Source organism: Meles meles, chromosome 15 (assembly GCF_922984935.1).
Source record: "Meles meles chromosome 15, mMelMel3.1 paternal haplotype, whole genome shotgun sequence".
In the NCBI taxonomy this organism is placed as follows: domain Eukaryota; kingdom Metazoa; phylum Chordata; class Mammalia; order Carnivora; family Mustelidae; genus Meles; species Meles meles.
The window spans coordinates 8,024,462-8,051,483 of NC_060080.1; the positions used below are offsets into that span (position 1 = coordinate 8,024,462).

The following is a 27,022-nucleotide window of genomic DNA, read 5'->3' on the forward strand; positions in this document are numbered from 1 at the left end:
ATTTTATTTTCCTTATTTTTCCATACAGCAGCTGCCTCTGCAAACACCTAGAATAAATTCTAGAAGAAATGTGCAGAGGAACTCGGTTGCCAACCTGGTGTAGAGCAAACGGTTTTCTTTTCTCTCCGCCTACACAGCGCCTCTGCTTCGTGACCAAAATGCTTCAGAATCCCGGCCCCAACCACACACCCACTCCCTTCGTGAGCCTGGGGGATCTGTGTTGGACCCGGGGCAGCTTATGGACCAGCGGGCTGCACCGTCCGCCCCAAATTCCAGGGCCGGGTGAACGGCGGGGGCGGCCACCTTTGCAGACACCGCTCCCAGGTTGTAAATGGGCTGCCAGGGCTTCGTCCGTCCGCACAGTGCCAGGCTGCCTGGAGAAAGAGCTAGGGAAGAGCCCTCCCTCTGCAGTCTGGACCCTGACGAGAGGCACAAACAGCAGGTAAGGGAGCCAGACATCACTGCAGCAAATTCTGGTCCTGATCACAGGAAAGGATGGTGAAGATGAGCGAGATGAGCCCGCTGTGGGGTCGGCTCGGACTCACACAGGTCAAAGCACACTACAAAACACACCCACCGAGTGCACATCTCGGAAACATCTCCTGCACGAGCGTCCGCTTGGACTTAGGATCGTCTCGGAGTCAGACGCCGACCCAGCAGCACAGCCTCTGTGAGCTACAGAGATGCCAACAACGAAGCTACAGAGAAGCAAACGGGACCGCTGGCCTAACGCCGGAGTTGGCAGAGGGCACGGCCGGGGCGGCTCCGGGTTCCGCTGGGTGTTTACTCTCCCAGATCCAGGCCCGCCCTCCCATTCTGTCCTGTTGTGCTGGGGCTGGGCTCTGCAAACTCCATTTCCTGTATCCCCTGCTGGCTGGCTGGGCTCGGAGAAGAAGCAATGGTAAGAGAATGGAGAGTGCGGGGTGGGGGGGGGGGGGAGGCTTTCTTCCTTGTTCTGACTGCCGTAGATATTTGCTACCTCAATGTCCCCTTTTTGTTCCTTCAGCCTTCTTGTACTAACTCACCTCTGTTGTAGCTGACAACAAAACCCATCCTGGTTTTCTTACAGGACCCTGCCTGACGGTACTTGGTATCAAGAGCTGGTCTGTCTACCACCTTCGGCACACGTATGCCTTACACGTGAGCTGTGTGCTGCTTCCTTGGTCAACAGGTCAATGTCATGGACCAATGTGATGTTCTTTTTTTTTTTTTTTTTAAGATTTCATTTATTTATTTGACAGACAGAGATCACAAGCAGGCAGAGAGGCAGGCAGAGAGAGAGGGGGAAACAGGTTCCCCACTGAGCAGAGAGCTGGATGTGGGGCTCGATTCCAGGACCCTAGGATCATGACCTGAGCCAAAGGCAGAGGCTTTAACGCACTGAGCCACCCAGGCGCCCCCACTGTGATGTTCTGAGGAGCAGCAGGACAAGCAAGATCTCTGCAGACTCGATTCTAACAAGGACAGAAAAATGGACGTAGCTCAGATATCATGCCAATTTCTTAAGTTAGCAGCTGGTAAATTTCTTCCTTCCAAGCTATTCTATTTAAATGTTAATGCATAAAAATCAGTATCGTGTTCACTTTCTCAACCAGAATGGGACCTGAAAAATTCCTCGTGAAGTCAAAGCCATTCTGCAGCAGCATCTGCTTAATTGAAATCAAGTGAAGAAATCTGAGCGATGGTTGATTCTCCACTAGATGGCAGTCATTCGGTAACCCCGAGTGGGACTCGAGGACACCAGCAGCCAGCAATGGTGAGTTAGTTGTGCTGACGATAAGCAACTGTCTTCCGTTCACAGTGCTTGATGGCAGTGGTTACGTGTATTCACATTTGGCTCATTTCTAAAAGATACACACTGGTGGGCGCCTGGGTGGCTCAGTGGGTGAAAGCCTTTGCCCTTGGCTCCGGTCATGATCCCAGGGTCCTGGGATGGAGCCCCGTGTCGGGCTCTCAGCTCAGCAGGGAACCTGCTTCCTCCTCTTTCTCTCTGCCTGCCTCTCTGCCTACTTGTGATCTCCGTCTGTCAAATAAATAAATAAAATCTTAAAAAAAAAAAAAAAGATACACATTGGTCTTTTCGGGACCGTGGTATCCTTCTACAGCTCAGGTATCTCATGACTCATCATTCTGGGCAGTTTTTCATCACCACCAATCACTCTCAAACCAATATAGAACTTTAACAAACTAACCACCAGGTTAAATAATGGGACTAAGCAAGCAGTTTATCTAATTTCCTAAATTTCCTATGTTCAGTGCACAGTAGCTTTGGAACTTTTCAAAAAGATGAACTTTATTTTTTTCTTGACTTTTAAAATTATTTTAAGATTTATTTTAGAGAGAGAAAGAGAGCACGTGCATGAGTGGGGGGTAGGACAGAAGGAGACGGAGAGAATCCCAAGCAGACTCTCCATGGAGCTCGGAGCAGGACATAGGGCTTGATCCCACAACCGTGAAATCATGACCTGAGCCAAAATCAAGAGTCAGACTCTTGAATGACTGGACCACCCAGGTGCCCCCAAGATAAACTTTATAGATCAAAAAAAGTATTCCCAGACACTGCCAAATGTCTCCCAGGGAATGTCCCCCCTCCCCGTTTAGAACTATTGCCATAGCCACCGCACGGCTGCACTGGGGGGAGACAAGGTGCCCACTTCCACAGGAGGGAGAGGAAATCCGGGGGAAACTGAGCCTTTCATGCCCAGTTCCATTTTCCAGACTCGCTGTCAGAGAAGCCACTGCTTTTCCTCTAAAGAGATGAATGAAGGAGAGAAGCCAAGAGTCCTACTTCAATTGAAAGTTCCTGACGCCAATGCCATTCTCCTCAAAAGCCTTCCTTCTCTCCTTCATTTTTCACTCTGTTCTCTACCATCTCCCTGCATAACCCCCTTTCTCTGAGCATCCCCATCCTCTAAAGGCCACCCAAGCAGCCCTGTCCACCTGTGAGGACAACGGGGCCTTGGGTGAACAAGCTGCCAGCTCTGTCCCAGTGGTCCGAGCAAGTGACAGAGCCAGAGGGCACCCCCTCATCCTTGGCCGCAGGGTCCGCAGGAGCGGGTAAGCCAACGGGGGGTGGCATTCAACAGTCAACGCGCATTGTGACATGGGACTCGCTTTTAATGACCTAGGTGGCTTTATTCTGGTTTCCATTTTTAATTTTGGGAGATAATCAAGTAGCAGATTTCTGAGGTTTTGAGACATGACTTACCGTTCACGCTCCCAAGAGAAGCGCTGGTCCTGTGTTCAGGTCCTCAAGCCTTCAGCGGTGCGGCCGTTTACTTGTGTGACCTCCAGCATCGAACGCGATAGCAGCCCACGCGTGTCCCTGGGACCAAAGCCCAGGTCCAAAAGGGCTCATAACGGCGTCACATTTCAAGTCCTGATCTCAAAAACAGTGCGCTCACACCACAAGGACATTCGTCTCCTGGGGCAAGGGAGAGTTGGGCGAATGAGCCGTAACCTTGAACAAAATGCAAAATTAGTAAAATTATAACTTTTTTCTTCCAGTGAAAATTCAGTTTGTTGGTCTGTGTTTTTGCAAAATCAGGGTTTGTTTTTAAATTCTTGGGTGTTGGGTGGAATGAAATCGGGTCACTTTTCTTACCAACCAGCAAAAACACAGTAGAGAACTGCAGAGAAGCGCGAGCAGCACAGACGCGTTGGAGTCCCTCCACCCGAGGGCACGCAAGCCCGGCGGGAGAACCTAACGGCAATCGAGGACGGCGGCCACCCAGCGCCGGGGACTGCCCGCGGCACGACGGCAGGAAAGTGGAAGGAGGGCTTTCAGCCAGGTCCGGAATGAAGACGGAATCCTGAAAACGGACAAGAGGAAGACAATTCTAGGCTGAAGCTTTGGAGCAGAGGCACCGGGATGCCAAAGTGCGCGGTGCGTCTTGGGCGCGGCAAGCGGGCCTGTTTGGTATGGGTAGGGGCTCGTTGGGCAAGTTAACAAGCTTGGAAGCTAGGGCAGGGCCGGCCCAGGGTCGGAGAGTCGGGATGTTGGCCTCAAGGACAGAGGGGACACTCAGGCTTCTGAGCAGGGCTGGGTGGCAGGCAGTCGGGCAGCGCTGGGCACACAGGGAGACGGGCAGCCGTGCTGAGCCGGGTCTGGGAGGAAGGGCCGCCGAGCAAGATGGGAGCGCGCTTGCTTTAGTGGTTGTAGCAGTGAGAGACCAAACACCCAAACAGAGAGTTCATTTATAGGATGTGTCTCCAGGTGACCAAGGACCTTCGCTTCCCTGATCTCCTTTCACCTTCACAACAATCTGTGGAACAGCTGTCACGTGACGCAGGTAAGGAACCAGCTGCTGCCCAGAAGCGACGCAGGCACTTTTGGCAATGCTGCCTTTGCTGGCTTGGGCACTGCCTTCTTTTCTCCCGGCCCGTTATTCCTGTTCAGGGAAGGCTTTTTCATCTGTATCTTCCTGGAAGCCTAAAGGTCACGGGCCTCTCGTCTTCTCCGGCTTACCCGCCCGTTAGCTGGGCTCACCTCCTCTTACGGGTTCGGCCATGGCGTACGAGTGGCCATCTGAAACCTCCCCTGCAGAACACGGAGTAAACAAACCCTAGACACTTAGCAGTATTTTTCAGGATTGTGATTTTTGATTCCTTTTAAAAATCTTTTTAAACATGGCCTTAGTTTGAAGTTGCTTTAAATCTCTCTCGGAAAACAAGAAAAGCTCAAAATCTGAACCAGAATTATGCTGACGAGAATCCTAGAAGTAGACAAGCCAAGTATTGTGAGTCCGGTTTTATAATTCACTCACTCACTCACTCGAGGATTTGTTCAAATATTTATTGAGCACTTCTGATGTGCCAGGCTTGGTGCAAGGCGCTGGGTATCACAATGTTTAAGACAAAGTCCCTCAAGGAGCTCACAGTCTAACGGTGAACTACTGAGTAAACTGAGGCACAGAGTGGTACGTGACTTACCCATGAGGTAGAGAGCGCTAGGTACTTGGAAATGTGGGATCAGAGCTGGAGAGAGGGCAGGGTACAACTAACTCATAAAAAGCAAACCCCTTTGATTGAAAAGCAAGGCTGTATACAGAAACACATTACAAAATCTGCCTGCAAAAAGGTTAAAATAGTTTCCAATTTTCATCATGATTAAATTCATGTCTTGCACTGAATTAAGCCATTACCTGACAGTATTTCCATACTCGTCCCTAAAGCTGTAGGGCGTGGTGCCAGTCCGCTCGGACACAATAACCCTGTAGGGAGCTTGAAATCAAGAAGTATCAGATTTCAATTTCAGCACTGGGAACCACATTGAAATACTTTAATTAAATCCATGAACTTTAAATGTATAGCATATTTATGATACTTCTACATGTAGAAGTTTGGAAAAAACTTTCCTCTAACCCCCATTCAGAGGATTCTAATAAGTTATAGATACCACAGAAATTAGAGAATTTGTTACTTTCATATATACATCATTTTGGCTGTACAAGGGTGACAAGTTTGACTCTAACATATTGCGTAAGTAATCTAAACATTACACAGATATGCACAAAGGCAGCACATTCAGACGCCTGCGCACAGCCGCCCGACGTCTCACGGCTAACTGCAGACGCGAACCCGCGCAAGGCGATTCCTTTTGTGATGACGACACGTGATCCTCGAAGGAAAGGGCAGAGTCTGCGAAGCACTGTCCGCTTCGGGCCTGACCGTCTGTCTCCGTGATTCTCTCCGTGGTGAGGTCATTTCAGTAGGCAAGATGTCCATTTCACGGACAGGATGCAGTGAATAATTATAAAAAGAGTTTTCTTCAAATGCAGAAACCATAATTATCCAGTAATCAAAGTAGTGGGCTTCTCAAAGCCACTACTGGCCTTGATGCTGCTGACAGGACCAGAGAATGTCATGGATGCTTTATTGCTGAGAATCAAATCTGATGCAGAATTCACCCCCACAGGACGTTCCCCAAGGACTCAGCCCGCGAATTCAAAATGCTCTCAGGAGCTCACTTCCAGCAATTCCTCACTTTGCTGTGGAGGATTTTCTTCTGCAAAACAACAAACACGAAGGAGATTCTCCTGAGTGAGGGTTTGAGAGGTCGACAGATACAGAACATGGGATTCAAGCGCTTAAAAGAAAGGCTGAAGACCCTGGTCAAGAGCCATACCGAGATGCTGAGGGCAGAGGCTGCTGGAAGTCTCCCGAGAAGACACGGACTCCGGCACGGCCTTCTCCACCCGGACACCACACCAGCGGCACCACTTCGGCACCCACTGTAATTCTCCATTTCTGAGATCAAAACTACATGGAATCGAACTATTAAATTCTTAGAAATAGTCCAAACTGTAGTTAAGAATGACCTAGTCATTCTTTAACTCAATTTTGTGGCTAGAAAGTATAAAAATACCTGTAAGGCCGCAGAGCCTCTATCTATCTGTATCTCGAAAGACCAGTAGACCCTTGAACATTCCTGATGACCAGATGGTACAATTACCTTTGTCGGGGCGCTCCGGAGGTCTGTCTTTAGATGAAGAGGTGCCCGCCGCTTCGGACACTTTACTGCCCGAGTGGCCCTGCTCCACTTCACATAAATACACGTCGATGGGGCCTCTGGTGCTTCTTATGTGGACTGTGATCGAGTCCTGGCAAAAGACACATAAAATAGCATAAAAAAAGACACAAAAGAATTCGAGAATTCGTCAGTAACATTGTTTCCCTTACTAGAACTGCCAAAGTTTCAATTCAAGGGGGCTATGTCTGAAATTAAGTTCAGGTGGTTTTCTATCGTGTACCTGAGAATCATGTACTTGGCTTTCATCACTCCGGCTTTGGCCACTGAGCTGCTGGCCAACTCACGGCACAGCCCCGGGTCCTGGGTTACCCTCTGGGTTACATGGTGAACACCTCCATATGGGAGGGCCTGCCTTTCTCAAGGACTTGACCCCTTCTAGGAGGCTGTACTTGAGAGTCCAAAATTGGTGTTTGGATGACCAAGAAGTCTAAAACCCCCCATAGTCTCTCAAATGGTTAAGGGTGTGTTTAGCTCTTCGAAACACTGAAGAGGTACCACAGTAATGGGCAGGCAGGTCTCTGTCCGCGTGAAAAAGCCAGATGATGGGATCCAGACAAAACACACCTCAGCAACGTAAAAATACTCAGAAAAATTGCATATAAAGAACTATTAATTTTAATTATTCACGTCTTTTGGCTTTGAAGCTTTAAATTTACTCAAAATTAAAATATTTACTTTCTGTAAGATATCAGGATCACACACAGTCTGTGTGTGCGTGCACGTGCGCTGAAACCTGGGAATGAACCAATGTATGCTAAATTCTCAAGGAACAGTTCTAGTTATAAATGATTCCTTTGTTTCTCTGACTAGAGGAGGGTTCAGGTATCACAGTCTGTTCTCTGCACTTCCGCGCGGTGAGGCCGGGCAAGGTACAGACGCCATGTCCCCCATCCCTGCTCCCCACATCTCACTGGGATCTCCCAACAGGGCTCCAGGAGACGCAGCTTATCGGAAGGTCTCAAAACCTCATGTCACCTTCTCTGTGGCTTCCCAGGACCAGATATGCAGGCCGGAGAAGGAGCATCCACGCTCAGGTTCTGGACTGCCGGGCCAGGTCTGGCTTGAACGGCACAGCTTACACAACCCAAGACTTATCTCCACACGAAACAAACCCTTACGGTGCTCAGAACTGGCAGCCAACTGGGGACTTCCTATTCCGCCAAATCAGAGCTGGCCAGCCTTTTCCGTAAAGGGTGAGACAGTAGACATTTTTGGCTTTGTGGGCCAGACCATCCCTGTCACCACATAATTCTGCCATTACAGAGAGAAAAGCAGCCAGACACAATGTCTAAATAGAAGGACATGTGGCTGTGTGCCAGTGAGACTGTATCTAAAAATCTAGCCAGCCAGATTTGACCTGAGGCCAGTCCAGCCACCCTGGCTCAAGCTTCCCAGATCTCACCCTGGACCTCTGTGGGGGCAGGACGCCCCTGAACACCATGTGCCTGTCTACCACTCCCACTTACTTACGGCTGAGAACGGCTGCCCAGAGGGCCAATGTTCATTGGCCTTGAACTGGACTGTCTTGAGCATGATCCACAAACTCAGCAGAACTTAGCAACTACAGCCTGAAGCAGCTCACAGCACAAGGGGAACCCAGAACCCCATCAGTCACCGCAGCATGGGCCGCCACTGGCATCCCCAAGTGAGGATGTGTTGGAAGATTAGTGGTTAATTATTTAAAAAAAAAAGAAAAAGTTTAAACATCTCTCAAACGACTTCTATCAAGTATAACAGTTACTTAGGAAACTTGGGATATATCCAAATCTACATAAAATAACGAGGAAACGTCACCCAGAAGTCAGAACTCGAGTGTGACTGGATTAAAAGCTGTCCCTTAACTGATCTATAACGCACTGTGAATCACCAACACGGGAGCTCACTGGGACAGTGGTGCGCTGCAGGTAAAGGATAGAAAGGAGAGACGAGGGGCGAATACTCCTCACTGAGGGAGGGGGGCCCTACAGCAATGCAGAGGACACCGATGGGTCTATCAGCCTGTCACCACTTCATGATCTGTCCCAAGAATGGCCACATTCCTTGGTTCTGATTCCATCCTTACCAAGCAACCTTCTGAGGACAATTCTCTTTCAATACAAACCTTCCTGCAAGGGCAAGAGTGTGCTAGCAGCGGGCAGCTGGTGTGAGTATTTTCATTCGCACAGCAATCTGACTTCTTATTTTGAACATACCGGGTAATGTTCTAGTTTATTCCTTAATCTCTGATGGGCGTGGTTGGGGTCGATTCCCCAGAGCCCTCGCTGACAGCACACTGAGCTTCTGGAACTTCAACCACGAGGCCAATCCTTGGGGAGTCCTCTAAGAGGCACTACGGTGTGCTATCGAGCGCGGCACGGGTACGGTACGACGGTTAAACACAAACTCTGAAGCCACGCTCTCTGGGTTTGAATTCTGGGGCTTCACTTACTGTGTGATCACGAGAAAGCTATCTTTCTCTGCGCTTCCGACTCCTCCCCTTTAAGAGGATAAGGATTGTGACTAGTCCATTGGCTCTGTATTTGAAACAAGTTAAAATGGTCAAGTGCCTGAAGCGGTATCAGGCAGGGAGCTAACATGCACGTGGTGGTGACCGAGTGACGCAGTTATGAGGACTGGGACAGAGCACAGCCTAAGCCGCTGACCTGCCTCCCACTTTTAAAAAATCCTCTTAGAAACGCAGGGATACCTACTTCTCTGGGAGCTGGAACATCCAATCTGGTTTCTGCCGGAGCTTTCACGGCAATAACAATCTGTTCGTGGAAGGCTTGGATGCTGTGGATATCCTGATACGTCACATACGCTAGCGTAAACATCAGTCAAGGGTCTAAGCAGAATGCTACTTACTGAGGAGATAATTTCTCTCTTATAATATATGCATACAAGTGTAACCTTAGAATCCCTGTAGTTTTTACGGGATACAAGCTCACAATTAAGGAAAGCAATTGGTAAAAAATTAATTCATATATAATTATTGCTATTTCATCAACAATTCCTACGATTTTACAAAGTGTTTCACAATATTTGTAACTTGAAGCAGCCTTTTAAACTCTAGCGTCATGATTATTACAGTATCTGGAGAAAAATAGTAATAACGCACACAAAACAACTCCAGTGAAGGTGTTTACTCCCTGCCCCCATTCCCCACTCATTGCTAGATCATATTATGAGAACCTTTGGGGACAAAATATTCAGTGTTGATGACAACCTCCTAAAACACGAGGAGGAAAAAAAATTCTGTAAAAGAGTGAAGACAACTTGGAGAATCAGTGTTTCATGGCCATCATGTCCTCGTGGGGTTTCTCACACACCAAATGCCTTTCCATCTCACTACATGAATTTTTTCATTTTGTTTTATGGTGCCGCCTGAAATTTTACCAATCACGTCATTTACTGGGTTTCCCCGACACATTTTGTTTATAGATTCTTGGGTCGAGAGACAGCATTTACTTTCCTTCCAGTATCCGGATTATGGAAATAGAGGAGTTTAAGCCTGAAGCATGAACCGCTGGGGATCGGTGTTGGCTCACAGAGGCAGCAAGATGGGCCCGGGAGACCCGGGAGACCCAGAAGATCGCCACCAAAGACCGGTCTCCCCTGCTGGGCCCAGAGGCGCAGCCTGCTCTACCAGGCTCCGCGGGCCAGAGCGGCAGCGCAAGTGCCGTTTCAGAAATAAACTCTAGGTCACAAATGCAGGAAAACCTGCATTTCACAAACACCAAGAGAGATGTTACTATCTTTACAGCATTCTAAGAAAACAAACAAGAACGCGCCACTATTTTTATTTTCAATGCAAACATGGATGCTGGTACATGGTCACGAGGCAGCATTTAACCTGAACCAACAATAAATAAAGAAGCAAAAGGCAATTACTTGTGCATGTCTGAGGCTACACGATTAAACCTTTACTTGCTTTTAAAACTTCCAACGGTCTGATTTTGTATTTTGAATACATTACTTAAATCCCGAAGTTGACCGTACTATTTAAAATAACCTGCTTTGGAAGGAGAAATTTTTTTTAAAGCGACAGAGTTAACCGAGTTGCTGGAGGCCGGGTTGGGGGGGGAGCTGGGGGATGGGCATTAAGGAGACACTTGATAAAATGAGCACTGGGTATTGTATGTAACTAAGGCATCACTAAATTCTACCTCTGAAACTAATGACACAGCCTATGTTAATTAAATTGAATTTAAATAAAACATTAAAAAAAAGACAGAGTTAAAGGATATCGTTCATTTTCTTTGTCGTCTGTTAGCTCAAACAGCTGCTGAGCGCAATCCTTGATTAACTCATCCAAAGCATCTTCCATCGCTGACAAGTCAGAAAGTTCCTCCTGAAGCTTCTTCTGTTGGGGCACAGCTCCAAAATTGCTAAGATCAGATCCTCTTTAAAAGGAAGGTATTAAAAAACAAGAGACCAAAACCTCACCATCAGTAACATCTAGGAGATTACAGAGATACAAGTCAGATTACTGGCTTCTCCAAACGGTGACATCAGGTATTTTATGAACTGAGAGACAAAGCGAGGTACTTAATGTCACCCATGACCTCCTTTTACTCTAGACAACCATGATTCTTCCTATACATAAACTGGTTTTTGTCCCCATTTCTAGTCTTTTTTTTTTTTTTAAGATTTTATTTATTTGACAGACAGAGATCACAAGCAGGTGGAGAGGCAGGCAGAGAGAGAGGACGAAGCAGGCTCCCTGCTGAGCAGAGAGGACGATGCAGGGCTCGATCCCAGGACCCTGGGGTCCTGACCTGACCTGAAGGCAGAGGCTTTAAACCGCTGAGCCACCCAGGCGCCCGCATTTCTAGTCTCTTACACAGGGATTGAAAAAACCCAACAAACCATTATAATTCTATGGAAACTAGGGGTACTAAGGAAAGCTGACCGACTTCACTGAGCACAGACCAACGGTCAATAACACTGTTAAGCCTCAGCTCTACAATCTATAGCAGGACTTCTAGTAAGTTATAATGTTTTAGTCCCATATGAAAAATAAGGAATACAGACTAAAATGATAGTTTTGCTAAAATTCTGAGCAGTTTTCCCCTCATGTGCATATTCTACTGGGTTCTACGTGAATGTAACGATTATATTCATTACTCTTAAGACACCTTTTTGTTTTCGTTATTATTACCTACCATGTCATACTGGTATGCTATGAACCAAGCCACTAATATTTTTTTTTCTTCTTTATGGAAAATAAAGAAGAAAAAGGCTGTGACCACTTTACCTTTGGTTTACTAGTTTTCAAATCTGTTCCAATTACTGGTTCAGAATGCAATTTGATGTTAACCCTGAAAGTGTTAATGCTATTTAGCAAACGTTCAAATTAGAATTCAATCTGCATTTCTGTACTATTGAAAGAAATTACTTTCTTTAGGAACCACTTTCCTCTACCAGCAAAGTTCATTATTTGGAGCCACTTCATCATCTTTGTTGGTAGACTTTTCATTTGCCTGTAAGGAGAAGTATTCACGTGTACGTATGTGCCGCCATTGTTCCTTCTGACCCACAAGACCTGCCTACTGTACACACGAACAGCCGTCTTCCTCCGCACACGTGCACACACACACCGGCAGAGTAACGGCATCTGTGTCCCAAGATCTTTTCCCCACAATCCTCCCTAATCAAACATGAAGTCCTTGGCAACTTTTTTTTTTTAAGAGCGAGCGAGCGAGAGCACATGCACGAGTGGGGAGGGGGAGACAGAATCTTAAGGAGGCTTCCAAGCTCGGTGCCGAGCTCGATCTCACCGCCCTGAGATCATGACCTGAGCCAAAAATCAAGAGGCTGGCACTTAAGTGAATGAGTCACCAAGATGCCCCTAGCACTGGCCTTTTAGACACTGTCTACTGATTGTTTTTTACACTCAGGATAGTGTGTGATCCATAGCCTTTCTGACTCATAATCGTCTCGGGTTATTAAGAATGTAGATTAGATTCCTGCCTTTGCCCCAGAAAAATGAATTACAACCCCTGGGGCAGGAGGCCTCTAAGTGTTTGTTACACTGTTTTACAGCCTCAACTAATTTCCTCCTGATATCAATCATCACTGGGAAAAAAAAATCTAACAATCAGACATCCCCTTCTTATGATCTCGAAAAGCAAAACTCCTAAAATTAATCATTATTCCATTCAACTTTTCCATAACATCTGAATGCTATTCTAGGTCTATGGCTTTCATTTAGTCCTAAATAGGGAAAAAATATGTACCTTGTGGGACAACATGAGAAATTTTTATAGAATCCTTTCCTAACAAGAAGCCATCTCTTACTTTGTTTTGTCCTGTCAAAACCCTGCTGATATCTAGTCTGTTTTTAAGCATGGTGTTGTCACTTAAGGGGAGCGGGGGAAGCCAGGAGAAGTTCAAAACCAACTCACATCCATCGAATATGGTTCTTAGACTTTTTTTCAACCAGAGCGATTCCATCTAAGACATTGGTGATGTCATACACTCTTCGTTTCCGCACTCCCAGTTTTGTGGCAACCTTGTTTAAGTCCAGAATACCCCCAGGAGCAGATCTGACAAGATCCATAAATTTTCGAGTTAAATAAACCAGAGATACATCAAAACGAGGTCTCTTCACTTTTAGAGCTTCTGGGAAACAAAACAAACAAATTTATAAAATTCTCAATAGCACTTCTTTCTCAGCTCATTAAGAAAAGTAATCTATTTCCTCAGGAGGCACAGACACCTACAGAAATTCCACACACTGAACACATCACAGCTAATTTTTACGAAACAGACGACTCACACTGGATAAAAATGGAGCAGCCCATCTCAGGTAAACAAAGGCTTTGGTGCTACAGGATCTCACATATGAGCCAGTTCCCCTGGGCGTGGGGATCTGTAGGAATCCGTGGCATCTTATCCAACCCAGAGTCAAGAGTTTGCATTTCTACCCATACGGCTCTCAGGAATACGGTTAGAAATGGTTCTTAAGATTAAATTTCTTATTGGGCCTTCCAGTTAAGAAATTCTTTATAACGCAAAGGCAAAGACTTGTCTTTTTCTTCTTAACACTTAAGTTGCTCCTACGCATGTCACAGCGTAACCCTGCTGGAAGTTTCTGGAAGAGCTCAAATCAGTCTTCTATTCAAACATTAGACCGCATCTTGAGGAAAGTGGCATCTCTATTTTTTTTAAATATGCACGAGCCGATATTAACAGATAAGCAAACGAAGGGGGGGGGAATCTCTTTAATTCCCTCCCTCCTTCATCCACTATGATGATTTTGGTTTTTCATACATACCGTGTCCCCTCAGGACACAGACATACATAAGTGTCAATATGTACATGTAACTTTCATTTTAATAATTTTTAATTTTTTTATTAACATATAATGCATTATTAGCCCCAGGGGTACAGGTCTGTGAATCGCCAGGTTTACACACTTCACAGCACTCACCATAGCACATACCCTCCCCAGTGTCCATAACCCCACTACCCTCTCCCTACCCTCTCCCCCTAGCAACCCTCAGTTCGTTTTGTGAGATTAAGAGTCTCTTACGGTTTGTCTCCCTCCCAATCCCATCTTGTTTCATTTATTCCTTTCCTACCTCCCAAGCCCCCCACACTGCCTCTCAACTTCCTCATATCAGGGAGATCATAAGATAGTTGTCTTTCTCCGATTAACTTATTTCGCTAAGCATAATACCCTCTAGTTCCATCCACATTGTCACAAAAGGCAAGATTTCATTTCTTTTGATGGCTGCAAAGTATTCCATTGTGTATATATACGACATCTTCTTTATCCATTCATCTGTATGGACATCTAGGTTCTTCCCACAGTCTGGCTATTGTGGACAGTGCTGCTATAAATATTTGGGTGCACGTGCCCCTTCGGATCACTACGTTTGTACCTTTAGAGTAAATACCCAGTATGTAGACATAACTTTTAAAAACAAAAATAACAGGCTGCTTTAATTCAACACTGTGAACAGCCTCTCTTGCCAACAAATGTATTTCAACATTATTCTTAAGGGCTGCATAATCTTTAACTGCATGGATACTGGCTAAACTTACTCCAATACTGGAAATTTTGACTGTCTCCAACTTTGCTATTTTGCCCGATACTTCAGGAAATCTCCCTGTAGCTAAATTTTTGTGTGCATCTCTGTTTCCTTTAGTTAAGTTCCCCGATTTTGAATTGACCGGTAAAAGGGTATTTTAAGGAATGGCTGTCCTGCTAAACCTACTATCCAGGCAGGGTTTCTATCAATTTTACACAGTGTATGAGAGAGGGGCTCAGTTTACGTGTTTGCCTGAATGGGGTATTAGTAATCCTTTTACCTTTCCCAACTTGATATTAAAAAACAAGTTCTTATGGTTTGGTGTGTGGAGTCAATAATTTTACAAATAAGCTAGCTGTCCTTTTGGTGTGAGCTATATGATCTCTCCTTTTTTCTACTTTGACAGCATATGACAGTGAGCATGTGTCAAAAGAAATATTCATCTTGCCTTCAATCGGGAAAGTCCTGCACCCAGAAACTCTACAGTGTCACGTTAGTTCAAAGCGCACTGCTGGCTACTCCAAGAACACAAGTGCGTATTTTATAACGCACATGTCTTCTCTGGGGAGCCCACTCCTACACTTCACGATCAAACAGGAGTGAACAGGAATTAAAATGATGGTTAATTAGCAGAAAATCACCATTCTACAGAAAAACTTGGCAGACTACAACAGAGAAATTCTAACCTGAAAAAGCATATGCCTAATCACCCTAACTGCTAACACAACAGGGTCTTACAAGCTCAGGGTTAAGGATATTCCCACCATGTTAGTCACTTTAGAAAGTGACTTGAGAAGGGTATTAACTGAAAACATGTAACCTGACAGTTGCTGACAGAATGCAACCATGATTCAAAAGGTTTTCAAATAGGTTCCCTAACGTAGTAAGGAACGCCATCACAATGTCCTGAGGTCAGCGCCAAGTGAGGCATCCAAGCTCCCTGAGAAGAGCTGGAACCTGACTGCAGTGGGAGTAAGGACATCTTCCTGAAGGGGGCGAGTGGGCGAGGACAGAAAGGTGGTGAGAAAGCGCTTCCCTGACAGAGGGCAGGGGCTTAATGAGACAGAGGCGCGGTTGAGGATGGGTGGGTTCAGGGAGCCCACAGCTGGCAGAGATGGTGAGGGCAGCAGCTGGAAGGCCAGGACGCCCGGTGGAGCTGGAAGGACCTGTAAGCGCCCTTTCTGTCCAGCCATTCTCTACTGCCTTGTTTCGTTTAAGGATACGAGGTGGCTTATAAATTTAATGCAAATAAATAAAACCAAATAAATGAGGAGTCAGGGTTTTCTCTATTTGCAATAGAACATTGTGGAAGAATTCTAGGTTGAGTGAGATCCCAATCCCAGGCTGTGTTAGGAAAATCCCACGGGCAGCGGGGTGCTAGAGCCTGAAAGCAGACAAGCTACTGCGGAGGCTGTGCGCCGCGCCAGCTGGAGAGGGCGTGAGGGCCCCCACTGGACGCAGCAGACCCAGCCAGTGGTTGAGACGAGGGGCTCGAGTCTGAGAGGTGTGGGGTGAATCCTGACTGAGGCCTCAGTTTATTCATCTATAAAAAAACGAGGAATAACCCACATTTGTATTTTAAAGGTTGTTGAGATAATCCACGCAGAGAGCTTAACACGGCTCGCACTGTACAAGCTCAGTGTGTGTGAGACAATACCGCGGGGTGGTGGTGACGGTCAGAGGACACACGTCCAATGTAAAACTGACCGAACCTGGGGACCAGCTATGCGTGAGACTGTGGCAGGGGCGAAGGAGAAATTCAGGGCTGATATTAAGATCTACATATGGATCTAGGCATGGTTTATTCCTTGTGGTTAGGACCAAATTAAGGGGAAGTCAGGGGTAGGTCTATCTATGGTAACAACTTCCAGAAGGATGGGAACCACAACAGTTGGTCCTCCATCTCCTTTCGATGACTCTGCACCCTGGTCCATGGCAGGAAGGGGAGAGAGCAAAGGGAATCAAAGGAAGTCTGGAGGACCAAAGGCAGTTTGGCCTGTTGTCAACCGCCTTCAATTCTGCTGATGGCAGCAAGTAAATGATCTCCCAGAATTTTGAGAAAATATCCTTAAACACAGACCACTCCATTTTAAAAATGATTTCTAAAAGCAACGAAGAATCAGCTGGTGTTTGTGTACATTATTAAGCCCACAACCTCAACTTTTACTTACGTTTACTCAAGTTTCTTCAGTTTACTTAAATTTACTTAACTTTCCCATCAATTTATGTACATTTAAAATACATCATTTAAATCATATGAAGCTCAAACTAAAAAACTTAAAACCTATTTAGGATCAACTTACTTCTCATGGACACATACTGTACATTATCTTCTAAGTTAATCCTTATCTTTGATGGCTGGAAAAAAGAAAATACAGAAATTTAAATTAGTAATTTAAAGACAATAATGCAAAATGAGCAAAAGCAAATGAAAAGCATTTCCTGGATAACATGAGGGTTGTTTTTTTTTTCCACCCTGGGGTAATACTTCAGCTGGGAGAAAGGCAGTCCTTCCTGAACACTGTATCCACTCGGAGCTCACACTGACAGCACTCAGAGTGACGTTCCTAACGCCGCCCAGGCCAAGAGTACAGAGGAGTAGTTACAGACAGCGGAGGGCGAGAAATACAAATGAGAAGTGTCTGCTGAACAGACACGAATTTACCATCCCTATCAGCTACTGAGGACAAAAAAGGAATAGAAAGAAGATTAGGACACTGTCTCTGGCTCTGGAAAGCTCAGTTGACGGGGCAGATTCCTCTGAACCAGCAAATGCTCACCCCTTCTATTTTAGTGTAAGTGGCTCTTAAAAAATTTGCTCATGAGTTTTCACAGGTGGCATGCATTCCCCTTATAATTAACGGAAAGACAGCAGCACTTCTGATCATGGAGAATGACACATACTACCTAACTAGAAATTTTGGTGTTAGAGTAATTAAAAAAACACAAAACCTTCTTTTAAATTCTTCAAACAACCAGGAAGGAAGAAGCAGCTCCACTCCCAACGCTCACCATCTCACTATGAAGCTTTACCTTAACTGGTAGTAAAACATTTGTAATACATTTAAAAATCATTTTTGCAGAAAATAAATAAAACCTTAAAAAAAAAAAAACCTAGGTTAAAAGAAACCTGTATTAGCCTCACGCTTACAACAAAGCACGACGACAGGCACCTCCAGACAGGCTCTGGAGAGCTCACCATCTCACTATGAAGCTTTACCTTAACTGGTAGTAAAACATTTGTAATACATTTAAAAATCATTTTTGCAGAAAATAAATAAAACCTTAAAAAAAAAAAAACCTAGGTTAAAAGAAACCTGTATTAGCCTCACGCTTACAACAAAGCACGACGACAGGCACCTCCAGACAGGCTCTGGAGAGACAGGCACCTCCTCTGATCAGGCTCAGCTCTTGCCTAAGTGAAAAATCTGGCCCCGAAACCGGCAGTAGCCCAGGACAGGGTAACTCCACAAGGAGCTCCAAGAGAAGAATCGAGGGGAGTGCTGCAGGTGCACCCAGAGAGGGGTATCACAGGATGCCAGGGAAGGGGATTCCCAGCTGAGCCTTGAAGGAGAAGCCTGATTTTGCCCAAACCCGTGAGAGCTTCAAGAAAGAGGAAGAAGAGGGGCATCTGGGTGGCTCAGCGGGTTAAAGCCTCTGCCTTCAGCTCAGGTCATGATCCCAGGATCCTGGGATCGAGCCCCACGTCGGGCTCTCTGCTTAGCGGGGAGCCTGCTTCCTCCTCTCTCTCTCTCTCTGCCTACTTGTGATCTCTGTCAAATAAATGAATCTTTAAAAAAAAAAAAAAGAAAGAAAGAGGAAGAAGATACGATTCCTAGTGCAGGAAATGAAACGAACGAAGGCGTGAAAATACAAATGGCGTGGCACCTTTTGAAGACCCACCTGTGTGGTCAGGGCAAGGCTAACTTGACACTGAGGTTGGAAAGACATGCTGAACCAGACTCAAGAGAGAGATCATGGAAGTCACGCGAAGCAGTTTGGCCTTCCTGTCAAAACCAGTGGAGAATCACCACAGATTCCTGAACGAGAGAGTGACATGCCCGAACTCATGGCTTACGAATGTGAGTGTGGAAGCAATACAGTAAGAGCACTGGGGGTGGGGACATCTAAAGGCAAGGCGGGAGCTCAGAAGCTCTTTCTCTCGGTGTCAGCAAATCCTTGGCACAATGATTTCTCTATCATCTACGACAAAATTATAGCATCTACTAGCAAGTTAACTTGATATGGAATAATTCTACTGAAATAGAATTCTGCTGTAGAATTAGCTTAGTTGTTAGAACGTAAAGGAAAATGCAGACCTGCTGGGGTGTACGAAACCAGAGTTGGGAAGGCCTGTCTTGGGGGCAGGGACTATGCCTGACGAGCTCTCCCGAACAACAGCGACTTGCCAACATGGAACCACCAGTGAACCGCTGAAGGGCAGTCCTGTTAAGGTCAGATGAATGTGACCTGCGGTCATTGTTATTTTTACATTTAACCCTTCTACTAATATTGTAGGAGACAGAGTTTACTAGCAAGATTCTCAAATGTGAAAGAATCCATCCTCATCATACTGATTCGAAACACACATAAACAAATATCCTAAATTGTTACATGTTCCTTAAAAAAAGTACACAGAAAGGGTTAACTACAGCAGGGTTCATAGGTGCTTTGCCGCGAATAGCCTTCTGTTCCTAATTTAGAGCAGCAGGGCCAAAGCTTACAAACAAGCACTTAATGGTACCCTAAGTGGCCACTTCGCCATCTGCTCGCTGCATATTCCAGAAGGGCATCTTCTCGGCTCTGTACTCCCCGCTCTCTCATCCTCTTATCGAGACCGCTGCCATTCACAGGCTGGCACGGGGATGTACCACAATCAGCCGTTAACAACAGGAGCAAGGACAGCTTGCTTTCCCACACACTTTGCCGTAAATGCAGCCGCAATGCATGCTGTCTACACCAAGGGCTGCGGGAAAGCAGAGTCCAAATGGGCACCCCCCCCCTTTTTTTTTTTACCTTTTGACTACGAAAACGTGATCTCTTTATTTTGGAAGAGTCCCAACAGTATCCTGGCCCCTCCGGGGCAGACATCCCAGTACATATAAATCCTATGGGTGAACAAATACCAGAGATTTCCAAAGTGTCCATAGTAATGACACATTCATCCCCTTTATATTCAAAATAGTTCTTGGCTTAAGACCGGGGTTTGGGACTATCAGCCATCCGACTTCCTAGACACTGAGAGATCCTGGCCTTTATCTGAAACATAGTGTGTTGATATCATTTTATTGCCCATTTTCCAAGCTACTGTGAAGATTAAAAAAGAAATTGTGTCAATTGTAAAATCCTATACGACCCTAAGAGACTATTATCATTTTGCATTTTGAACTAGACGAGCACCTGGTACATTCAAGCACTTGGTAAATATTTGTTAACATGGGAAGTTGAAATAGTGTCTTGTCGCAGATAACTTCAACAGTGAAATAACTCAGAACTCTGAAACAGTGAGTATTTAAGACACAAGGACACAGGGTGGAGACTCCCTCCTGGGTACACCATGAGTACAGACCCCCGAGAGATTATCAAGTGTCATTTTCCGTGCTCTAATACAACATGCATCCTCTTGCTAGATCAGCCTGACACCTGGCAAGCCCTTCCTGCTACTCTAACTTTGGTAAACGGCATTCAACAAGCAGGCCAGGAGCTTTTCTGGAAGTAGAAAGGACTAGACAAGACTCCTTTTTTTTTTTTTTTTTTTAATATTTTATTTATTTATTCGACAGAGGTCACAAGTAGGCAGAGAGGCAGGCAGAGAGAGGGAGAAACAGGCTCCCCACTGAGCAGAGAGCCCGATGCGGGCTCGATCCCAGGACCCTGAGATCATGACCTGAGCCGAAGGCAGAGACCTAAACCACTGAGTCACCCAGGCGCCCCGACAAGACTCCTTTTTAAGTGACTTTAAAATCAGAATAAATGGGAGCGCCTGGGTGGTTCAGTCAGTTAGGCATCTGCCTTCGCTCAGGTCATGGTTTCAGAGTCCTGGGATCAAGTACTACATTGGGCTCCCTGCTCAGCAGGGGAGTCTGCTTCTCCCTCTCCACCCCCCACCTGCACTCACTCTCTCTCTCTCTCTAAAATGAATAAATAAAATCTGAAAAAAAAAAAAAATCAGAATAAATGTTTCCTCACAGAAACGTTAGTAAAGAAAAAAGTAACTGAAATGCTATCCATACACTTGGCCCGTGTCATTTAGGTCCCTTGGATCAGAGCAGCGCACCTCACCCCTGGAGGGAAGCCGACAAGGCTCTCCACTCTGGTACAGACCCCAGTACGAACCCACAAGTGCAAACAGGAGATGGAACACAGACAGCTCCCACTCAAGGTGAGGAGCCATCAAGGCCCCTTTCAAAAGGAGACTGACTGTGCACGCTCCTCTCAGGGTACCCACTTTCTTTTTATTTTGAAATAATCTCAGCCTTCATGAAAGGGACACAAGCAGCACTAAGAATTGCTACACACCCTTCATCCAAATCCCCCATGTACTAATGCTTTACGACATTTGCTCTATCATTTCTCTATACACACGTAATTCCTTCCCTTGAAATCCCTGAGGGTAAACGGCAGACCCCTAAGTAACTCAGCGTGGGCCTCAAGGATGTCCCCTTATATGACCACCGAACAATTACCAAGAAGTCTGTGCCAACTCAGCAGTTTCTAAAGAAACGCTAAGCAAAACCTGGACTTTTGAGGGCACTCCAGAGATGGCTCAAAAGCAAGAGAGGATCATGCTACTAGAAAGCAGAAGAACGCAGACGTCTGCTGTGCTCGGAGAGAACCCTTGGCAACACTGCCGACTGTAGTTAATGCGGGAAGTCGACTGTCGTGGCTCAGGTAACCGAACTGAGATTTCCACACCAAGTGTTGACTGTGGCACCTGGTTTCTCCCTGCAGCCTACAGTAAAATGTGTGAGGGAGAACTTAAGAAAGGGATTTTTAAACAAAAGGGAGCCAGGATTTAAAGACTTTAAAATTCCCAGCCTAAAGGCGCCTGAGTGGCTCAGTCGGTTAAGCGTCTGCCTTCAGCTCAGGTCGTGAACCCAGAGTCCCAGGATCGAGCGCCGCACTGGGCTCCCCACTTGGTGCGGAGTCTGCTTCTCCCTCTGCTCCTCCCCCTGCTCGCTCGCTCCCAAATAAAATCTTAAAAAAATTCCCAGCTTCTCCAGAAGCTCAAATTAAGAAATGACACCCGAGAAAGACCAAATCAAAGGCATAATCTAAAGATGATAGTGAAGGGCGTCCGGGTGACTCAGTCGGTTAAGCGTCCGGCTCTTGATTTCAGCTCAGGTCAGGATCCCAGGGTCGTGAGACTCAGCCCCAAGTCCGGCTCTGCGCTGAGTGTGGAGTCTGCTTGAAAGTCCCTCTCTTCCTCCCCCTCTCCTCTACCCTTTCTTTCTAAAAACAAAAAAATAAAAACTGAAAAAAAAAAAAAGCAGCTGACAGTGAGGGTGTGGCTGCCCAGTGTCTGGAGACTACCTCAGCTGAATCAAAGACACTGCCTTCAGAGTGCTGTGCAGTCACACAAGAGGCCTCGATGGAGATGAAGGAAGAGCCCCACAGACCCTCTAAGTCTCCGCCAGGGCCTCGATGAAGCCCCAGGGCCCTGTCCACCAGCCACTCCAACAGGAGACCAAGGCGGAGAAGGGTTCAGCCGGAAGAGAGGTGGGATGCTTGCCTGCTGAGTGAGCCGCGACAGGAACTCACAGAAGGTCCACACGGTTTTCGAGGGACTGTTGTCAGCGAAACCACTGTCAGCCTGGATGAAAGGGGACACTGTTGAAATTGAAAAAGGTTACTCAATACCCAAAGGTCTACTGCCAGGAGGCAGGCTGATAAAAAAATTACTCAGTTACAAATAGGGATTTCCTCTCATGAGGAAGAAAGGAAGACAGTGGAACCAACAGCCCAGAGGGCAGATGTGGCAGCAGGGAGAACTGTCCCCTGAGACCTAACCAAGAAACTTCTAACACGTAGCAAGCTGACTTTCAGAACTGCTCTGGACCATTACTTCCCTGTGACTCCCACTTCCTGCTTCAGGAACAGGAATGTCTAGAGCAGGTGTCTGGTCTGTCGCACTAGTGTGTGCTGGCTGTGCTGCGGGGAGGGGAGGGTGTCAGATAATGGTCTTTTTAGTGTCACGTGTCTGAAGATGTGGAGGAGCTGGACGGGCTGTACTTGAAGACCTCCATCCGAGGAGCCTGGATGCTTATTTTATTCTCTGAGTATAAAATCTGTTGTGAGGCTCAGATTGTCCCAGGATAGGCCAATGGGGGCCTTTTCAAAGTGGTGCCTGTGCAGGACACTTACTGTTGACCTTTCCGGCATCGCGAGGATAGTAGTCCTCCAATACCCACGCGACTAACCTGCCCGGGCCCAGCACAGATGCTGCTTCTCGTGCTGACGACCCACCGCTGGGGAAGCTGTCACGGGCTTCAGTCCTTTCGAGGAGTCTCACGGGGAGGTTACTCTCTGGTAAATCCCTTGAGGGGTGCCAAGGGAGAGCTCAGGAGTAGACAAACCTCAAGAATGGACTACCCAAGAACTTTCCCTTTCAATCGTCCAACTGGTTCTGTGCCCCCACTGGTTCAGGCTTGATGCCCAGCCTGTCTGCATCTCCGCTGGGGAGTGCATGGAGAAGACAGAGGCCGCCAGACTGAAAATCAGTACGATCTCAACACACGCAGCTCTCCAGGAACGAGCAGCTCCTGACAGGCAAGTCTGCACAATGGAAGCTATTTTACGACTGTTCCAAGTCCCACATCTGAAGACTGCAAAATAAATTATAATTTGAGATCTTAAAGGGCAAAGGACAGAATACTAGGTCAGTGTTAGGGACTAAAACCTTAAGCACTACTTCTAAGTTGGTGAAACGTTTCTCTATACAGATGTCTCTTTGTTCCACCTGCCTATTTTGGGGAGTCATATTCCTTTAAGAGCCCTTTGGAAACAGACCTCTGTCCAAGGTGTCCGCATTCTCCTCATTCAAATTTTCCTCATTTTTCAATGTGCAGACTAAGTTCCACCTGCAACCAATACTACTTCCTCCCTTCTCTGAATTCCAGTTTTCAAGCCATTGACCTGGGGGAACATCAATCACTCAGGCAAATATATGACTAGACAGTGGACTGGTCTTTGCATAGCAACACACTTCATTAAATATCCAGTCACTGGCCAATTAAAAAACACTGAGAGGGCAGTTTAAATCACCATTTTACAAGCAGGAAAATAAACACACATCCAAACATGTACGAGTACCTACTTCAGTCATCCAATAACTACGTGCCAGATGTTTCTGTGAGAGGCACCAAACCACTGCAGACCTAACAGCGACATGGACAGAGTCACTGCGCTCAGGGACCTGAGAGCCGCATACTGCAGACAGAGTAAGTAGGCACAGGGTGCTCTAGGAGCACAAAAGGAGTACCTAACCTAGTCTTGACAGGTCAGCGAAAGGCTTCAGACAAAGAACCTACACACCCAGACCTGAAAACCAGGGGAGGTAACGAGGAAAAGGGCTTTTGGGGAAGGTGGAGTATGAATATGAAGGGATCCAAACAAATACGGAAGTTTGGAAATCTAGCAATTATAAGCAGATCCAAAAAAGATAAATCCAGGAAGCTGATTATATTAAGAAGTTTCTACTATGTTCTGAAAGCAATAGGGAACTGCGACGGACTCTTTAAGCCAAATGACATGGTCAGAAATATGCTTTAAAAAGACTACGATAGGGGCGCCTGGGTGGCTCAGTGGGTTAAAGTGGGTTCAGCTCAGGTCATGATCCCAGAGTCCTGGGATCGAGCCCCACATCGGGCTCTCTGCTCTGCAGGGAGCCTGCTTCCTCCTCTCTCTCTGCCTGCCTCTCTGCCTAGTTGTGATTTCTCTCTGTCAAATAAATAAAAAAAAATAAAAAAAAAAAGACTACGATAGTTACTATGTGAAGAGTATCTAGAAGTCTGGGGGCAAGACCAGGAGCAGGAAAACACTGCAACAATCTGAAGGACTGTTAGAAGTGCCAAGTATTGGTGATTAATTTTCATTAGATCGGGAGGATAAAGGGGGTCGGTTTGGAAAAGGGAAAAGGCAAGGATAATGCCCAAGTGACTAGCTTAGGCAATATGGTGGGTGTGGTGCCATTTATAAAGATAAGAGATAGCAAAGCTGTTGCCTGCTTTGGCAAGAAGATAATGAATTCAATTATGGATGGGAATCTAAGAAACTTCAGCAGACAGATGGAAAGCTCTGAGCTGGATTTATAGATCTAGGACTTACTTATGACACAGTAACTGAAACTGCCCGAAAAGATAAGACTATCTAAGACTTCAAGGGATGTGTTTATCGTCTGATGTTAAGTGCAAAATTAACTGGTTTTTCCACAGTTGAGAGTTCAGGGCTTTTATCAAATCCTCAAAGATTAAGACTACCAACACAGACGGTACCAGAAGTCCTAAGAGTGGCGAATGACATCCCACATGAAGCTCGTGTAGAGCGAGTAGAAAAAAACCCCAAATAACACCAACACGTAAGAAATGCGGAGAGAAAGAGCAGTTTGCACAAGGAGAGACCAGATGAGTACATGGAGCACCACGAGTATATATGGCCAAAAAAGCCATTCAAAGGTGGGTTTCCAACAAAATCAAGTGGTCAGTCGTGTGGAAACTAGAGATAAGGGGTGAAACATCTGATGGAACTGACAAGCTGTGGGCAAACTTGGTTAGAAGAGCTGTGCAGAGAGCGGAGGTCCCCCGCCAGGCAATGTAATGACAATGAACACAGTGAGAGCAAACAATTTTCTGGAAAAGTTTGGAGGGAAGAGATACAGATGACAGGCTATCTAGTATTAAGGGAAGGCTCTTTTAAGGTGAGGAAATACTTAGGATGCAGTTGAAGCAGTCCAGAATTTAACATCAGGGGTCAGACATGGTGAAATTAAATCCAGGCTTTTCCAGGTACTATCTAACCACTGGCAAGCCACTTAACACTTCCAAATCTATTTTGACAAATGGAGAACGAGAATAATAATCTCGCAGGGCTGCTACCAGGAATTAATTGAGATTATGCTCGTAGATTATTTTTGAGCACTGAACCACTATGGTGACGGGGCAATATCAACTTAATGTTTCATTGTTATGGAAGAAATCAGTAGAAAAGAAAATACAGGGAGCAATGGAAAATCATGGATTCATCAATGCCTCTGAGAACCAAGAAGAATATACTGCATCTAATCTAAAACAAGAACAGAGGAAACTAACCTTACGCAGGGAGGGAGCGCGATCTTTCTCGATTTGCTGAATGGGCAGCCCGTGGGGTGGGTAATGTAGTGTGGGGTTTTAAATGGCTAAAGTCAAGTAAGAGAATGGGAGAGGAGGACGAAGACAAACACAAATAAGTTGCAGAGATATAGCGACGGTCCAGAGGGGGTAGAAAAATGTGAAATTGGGCAATTTTCTCCAACAGCGCTCCCTAATCCCAGGTAAAAGCCAGTAAAACTGACATATTTGGGAGCAAGTGCTGAAAGACGAAGACAGGAAGGTTTAAACTGAAAAACCGATCAGCCTGGTTCAGAGCACAGGACCTGCAGCTGGAGAGCCAGGGAGACCGGGTGCTCCCGCTCCGAACCAGGCCCAGAGAAAACTCACGACCCGGAGGGCGGTGGGTCCGGCTTCCCAGCAAACGAGAAGAGGCTGCTGGACCTGAGAGCCGCCCCCGGCCAAGCACGCGCCGCGCCAGGGCTTCCGCGCTCACAGCACATGCCATCCCCGGGGCTTACCAGCAGGCCCTCCACATTGATGGGGTCGCGGCACCGACGGCGCACCGTCTCCTCCGCCGGGTCCATCAGCAGACTGGGCAGTTTCCGCGCCGGCCGCTGCTGACTCATGCTGCCCAGCCAGCCGTCCCTCGCCTCGCACCCCGCGAGCTCTCCCGCCTTCTCCCGCTCCGGCCAGGCACCGCCCCCAATGCTCCGGGTCCCGGGGGCCGAGCACGAACCGGGCCCGCAGCCTGCTCGGAGGCGCCACTGCCTAGGCCGGCTCGCGAACGAACGCGGCACTGCTCCACGATCTCGGGAGCTACAACGCAGACGGGAAGAGTGCAGGGTGACCCAGTGCTCTCAGTACGCCAGGCCCGCCATCTTCCCGCATGCGCAGTGCGTCGCCCCCAGTGCGCATGCGTGCCGCTGCCCGAGCGCTCCCACGCACTAACCCTCTCCCGGCGGCCGGAGCCCGGGAAAACCCGGACGCGAAATCCACGGAGAGGATGTCAGAGGAGAGGAAGAGGTGGAGCAGGATTTCCGAAGAAGGGAACAGAGCCAGAGAAAAGAGGCTGTGGTCGCGGGGGGAACGCGATTGTCAACACTGATTATTGAAACTTATGAGTGCGCGACTGTTAATTAACCTTGAGCTCTGTCCTCACACCGCAG

At 46.7% G+C, this 27,022-nt stretch overlaps 1 protein-coding gene and 1 long non-coding RNA gene across 4 annotated transcripts; one reads left to right on the plus strand and one right to left on the minus strand.

Moving 5' to 3' along the window:
* Positions 1–248: 248 nt before the first annotated feature.
* On the plus strand, positions 249–10,699 carry LOC123925979. 2 transcript variants are annotated; one of them, XR_006815132.1, is made up of 5 exons: positions 249–901; positions 1,596–1,756; positions 3,612–3,886; positions 4,217–4,292; positions 9,953–10,699. It is a non-coding gene; the product is annotated as an uncharacterized LOC123925979 (long non-coding RNA). The 2 variants fall into 2 exon arrangements; XR_006815131.1 differs by lacking the exon at positions 9,953–10,699 and having other exon boundaries at positions 4,217–4,632.
* On the minus strand, positions 4,782–26,748 carry E2F6 (E2F transcription factor 6). Of its 2 annotated transcripts, none has more exons than XM_045979629.1 (7): positions 26,375–26,748; positions 16,854–16,908; positions 12,919–13,135; positions 10,759–10,914; positions 9,223–9,337; positions 6,455–6,602; positions 4,782–6,007 (listed from the first exon to the last, which is right to left on the minus strand). In XM_045979629.1, exons 1-7 carry the CDS (start codon positions 26,480–26,482, stop codon positions 5,958–5,960), a joined length of 849 nt encoding a protein of 282 aa, XP_045835585.1. In that variant the 5' UTR covers positions 26,483–26,748; the 3' UTR covers positions 4,782–5,957. The 2 variants fall into 2 exon arrangements, with proteins under 2 accessions (XP_045835585.1, XP_045835586.1); XM_045979630.1 differs by having other exon boundaries at positions 12,919–13,059; positions 26,375–26,438.
* Positions 26,749–27,022: the final 274 nt, after the last annotated feature.

Bases quoted from the DNA above. Each gene is read 5' to 3' on its own strand.
- E2F6 (XM_045979629.1), bottom strand. From the start codon at position 26,482: ATGAGTCAGCAGCGGCCGGCGCGGAAACTGCCCAGTCTGCTGATGGAC. The intron at 13,136-16,853 runs GTAAGTTGATCC...TTTGTTTCCCAG, and splicing joins ACAGTATGTGTCCATGAGAA to AAGCTCTAAAAGTGAAGAGA. The intron at 6,603-9,222 runs GTAGGTATCCCT...GTCTTTTGCCAG, and splicing joins ATGTTCCAGCTCCCAGAGAA to GACTCGATCACAGTCCACAT.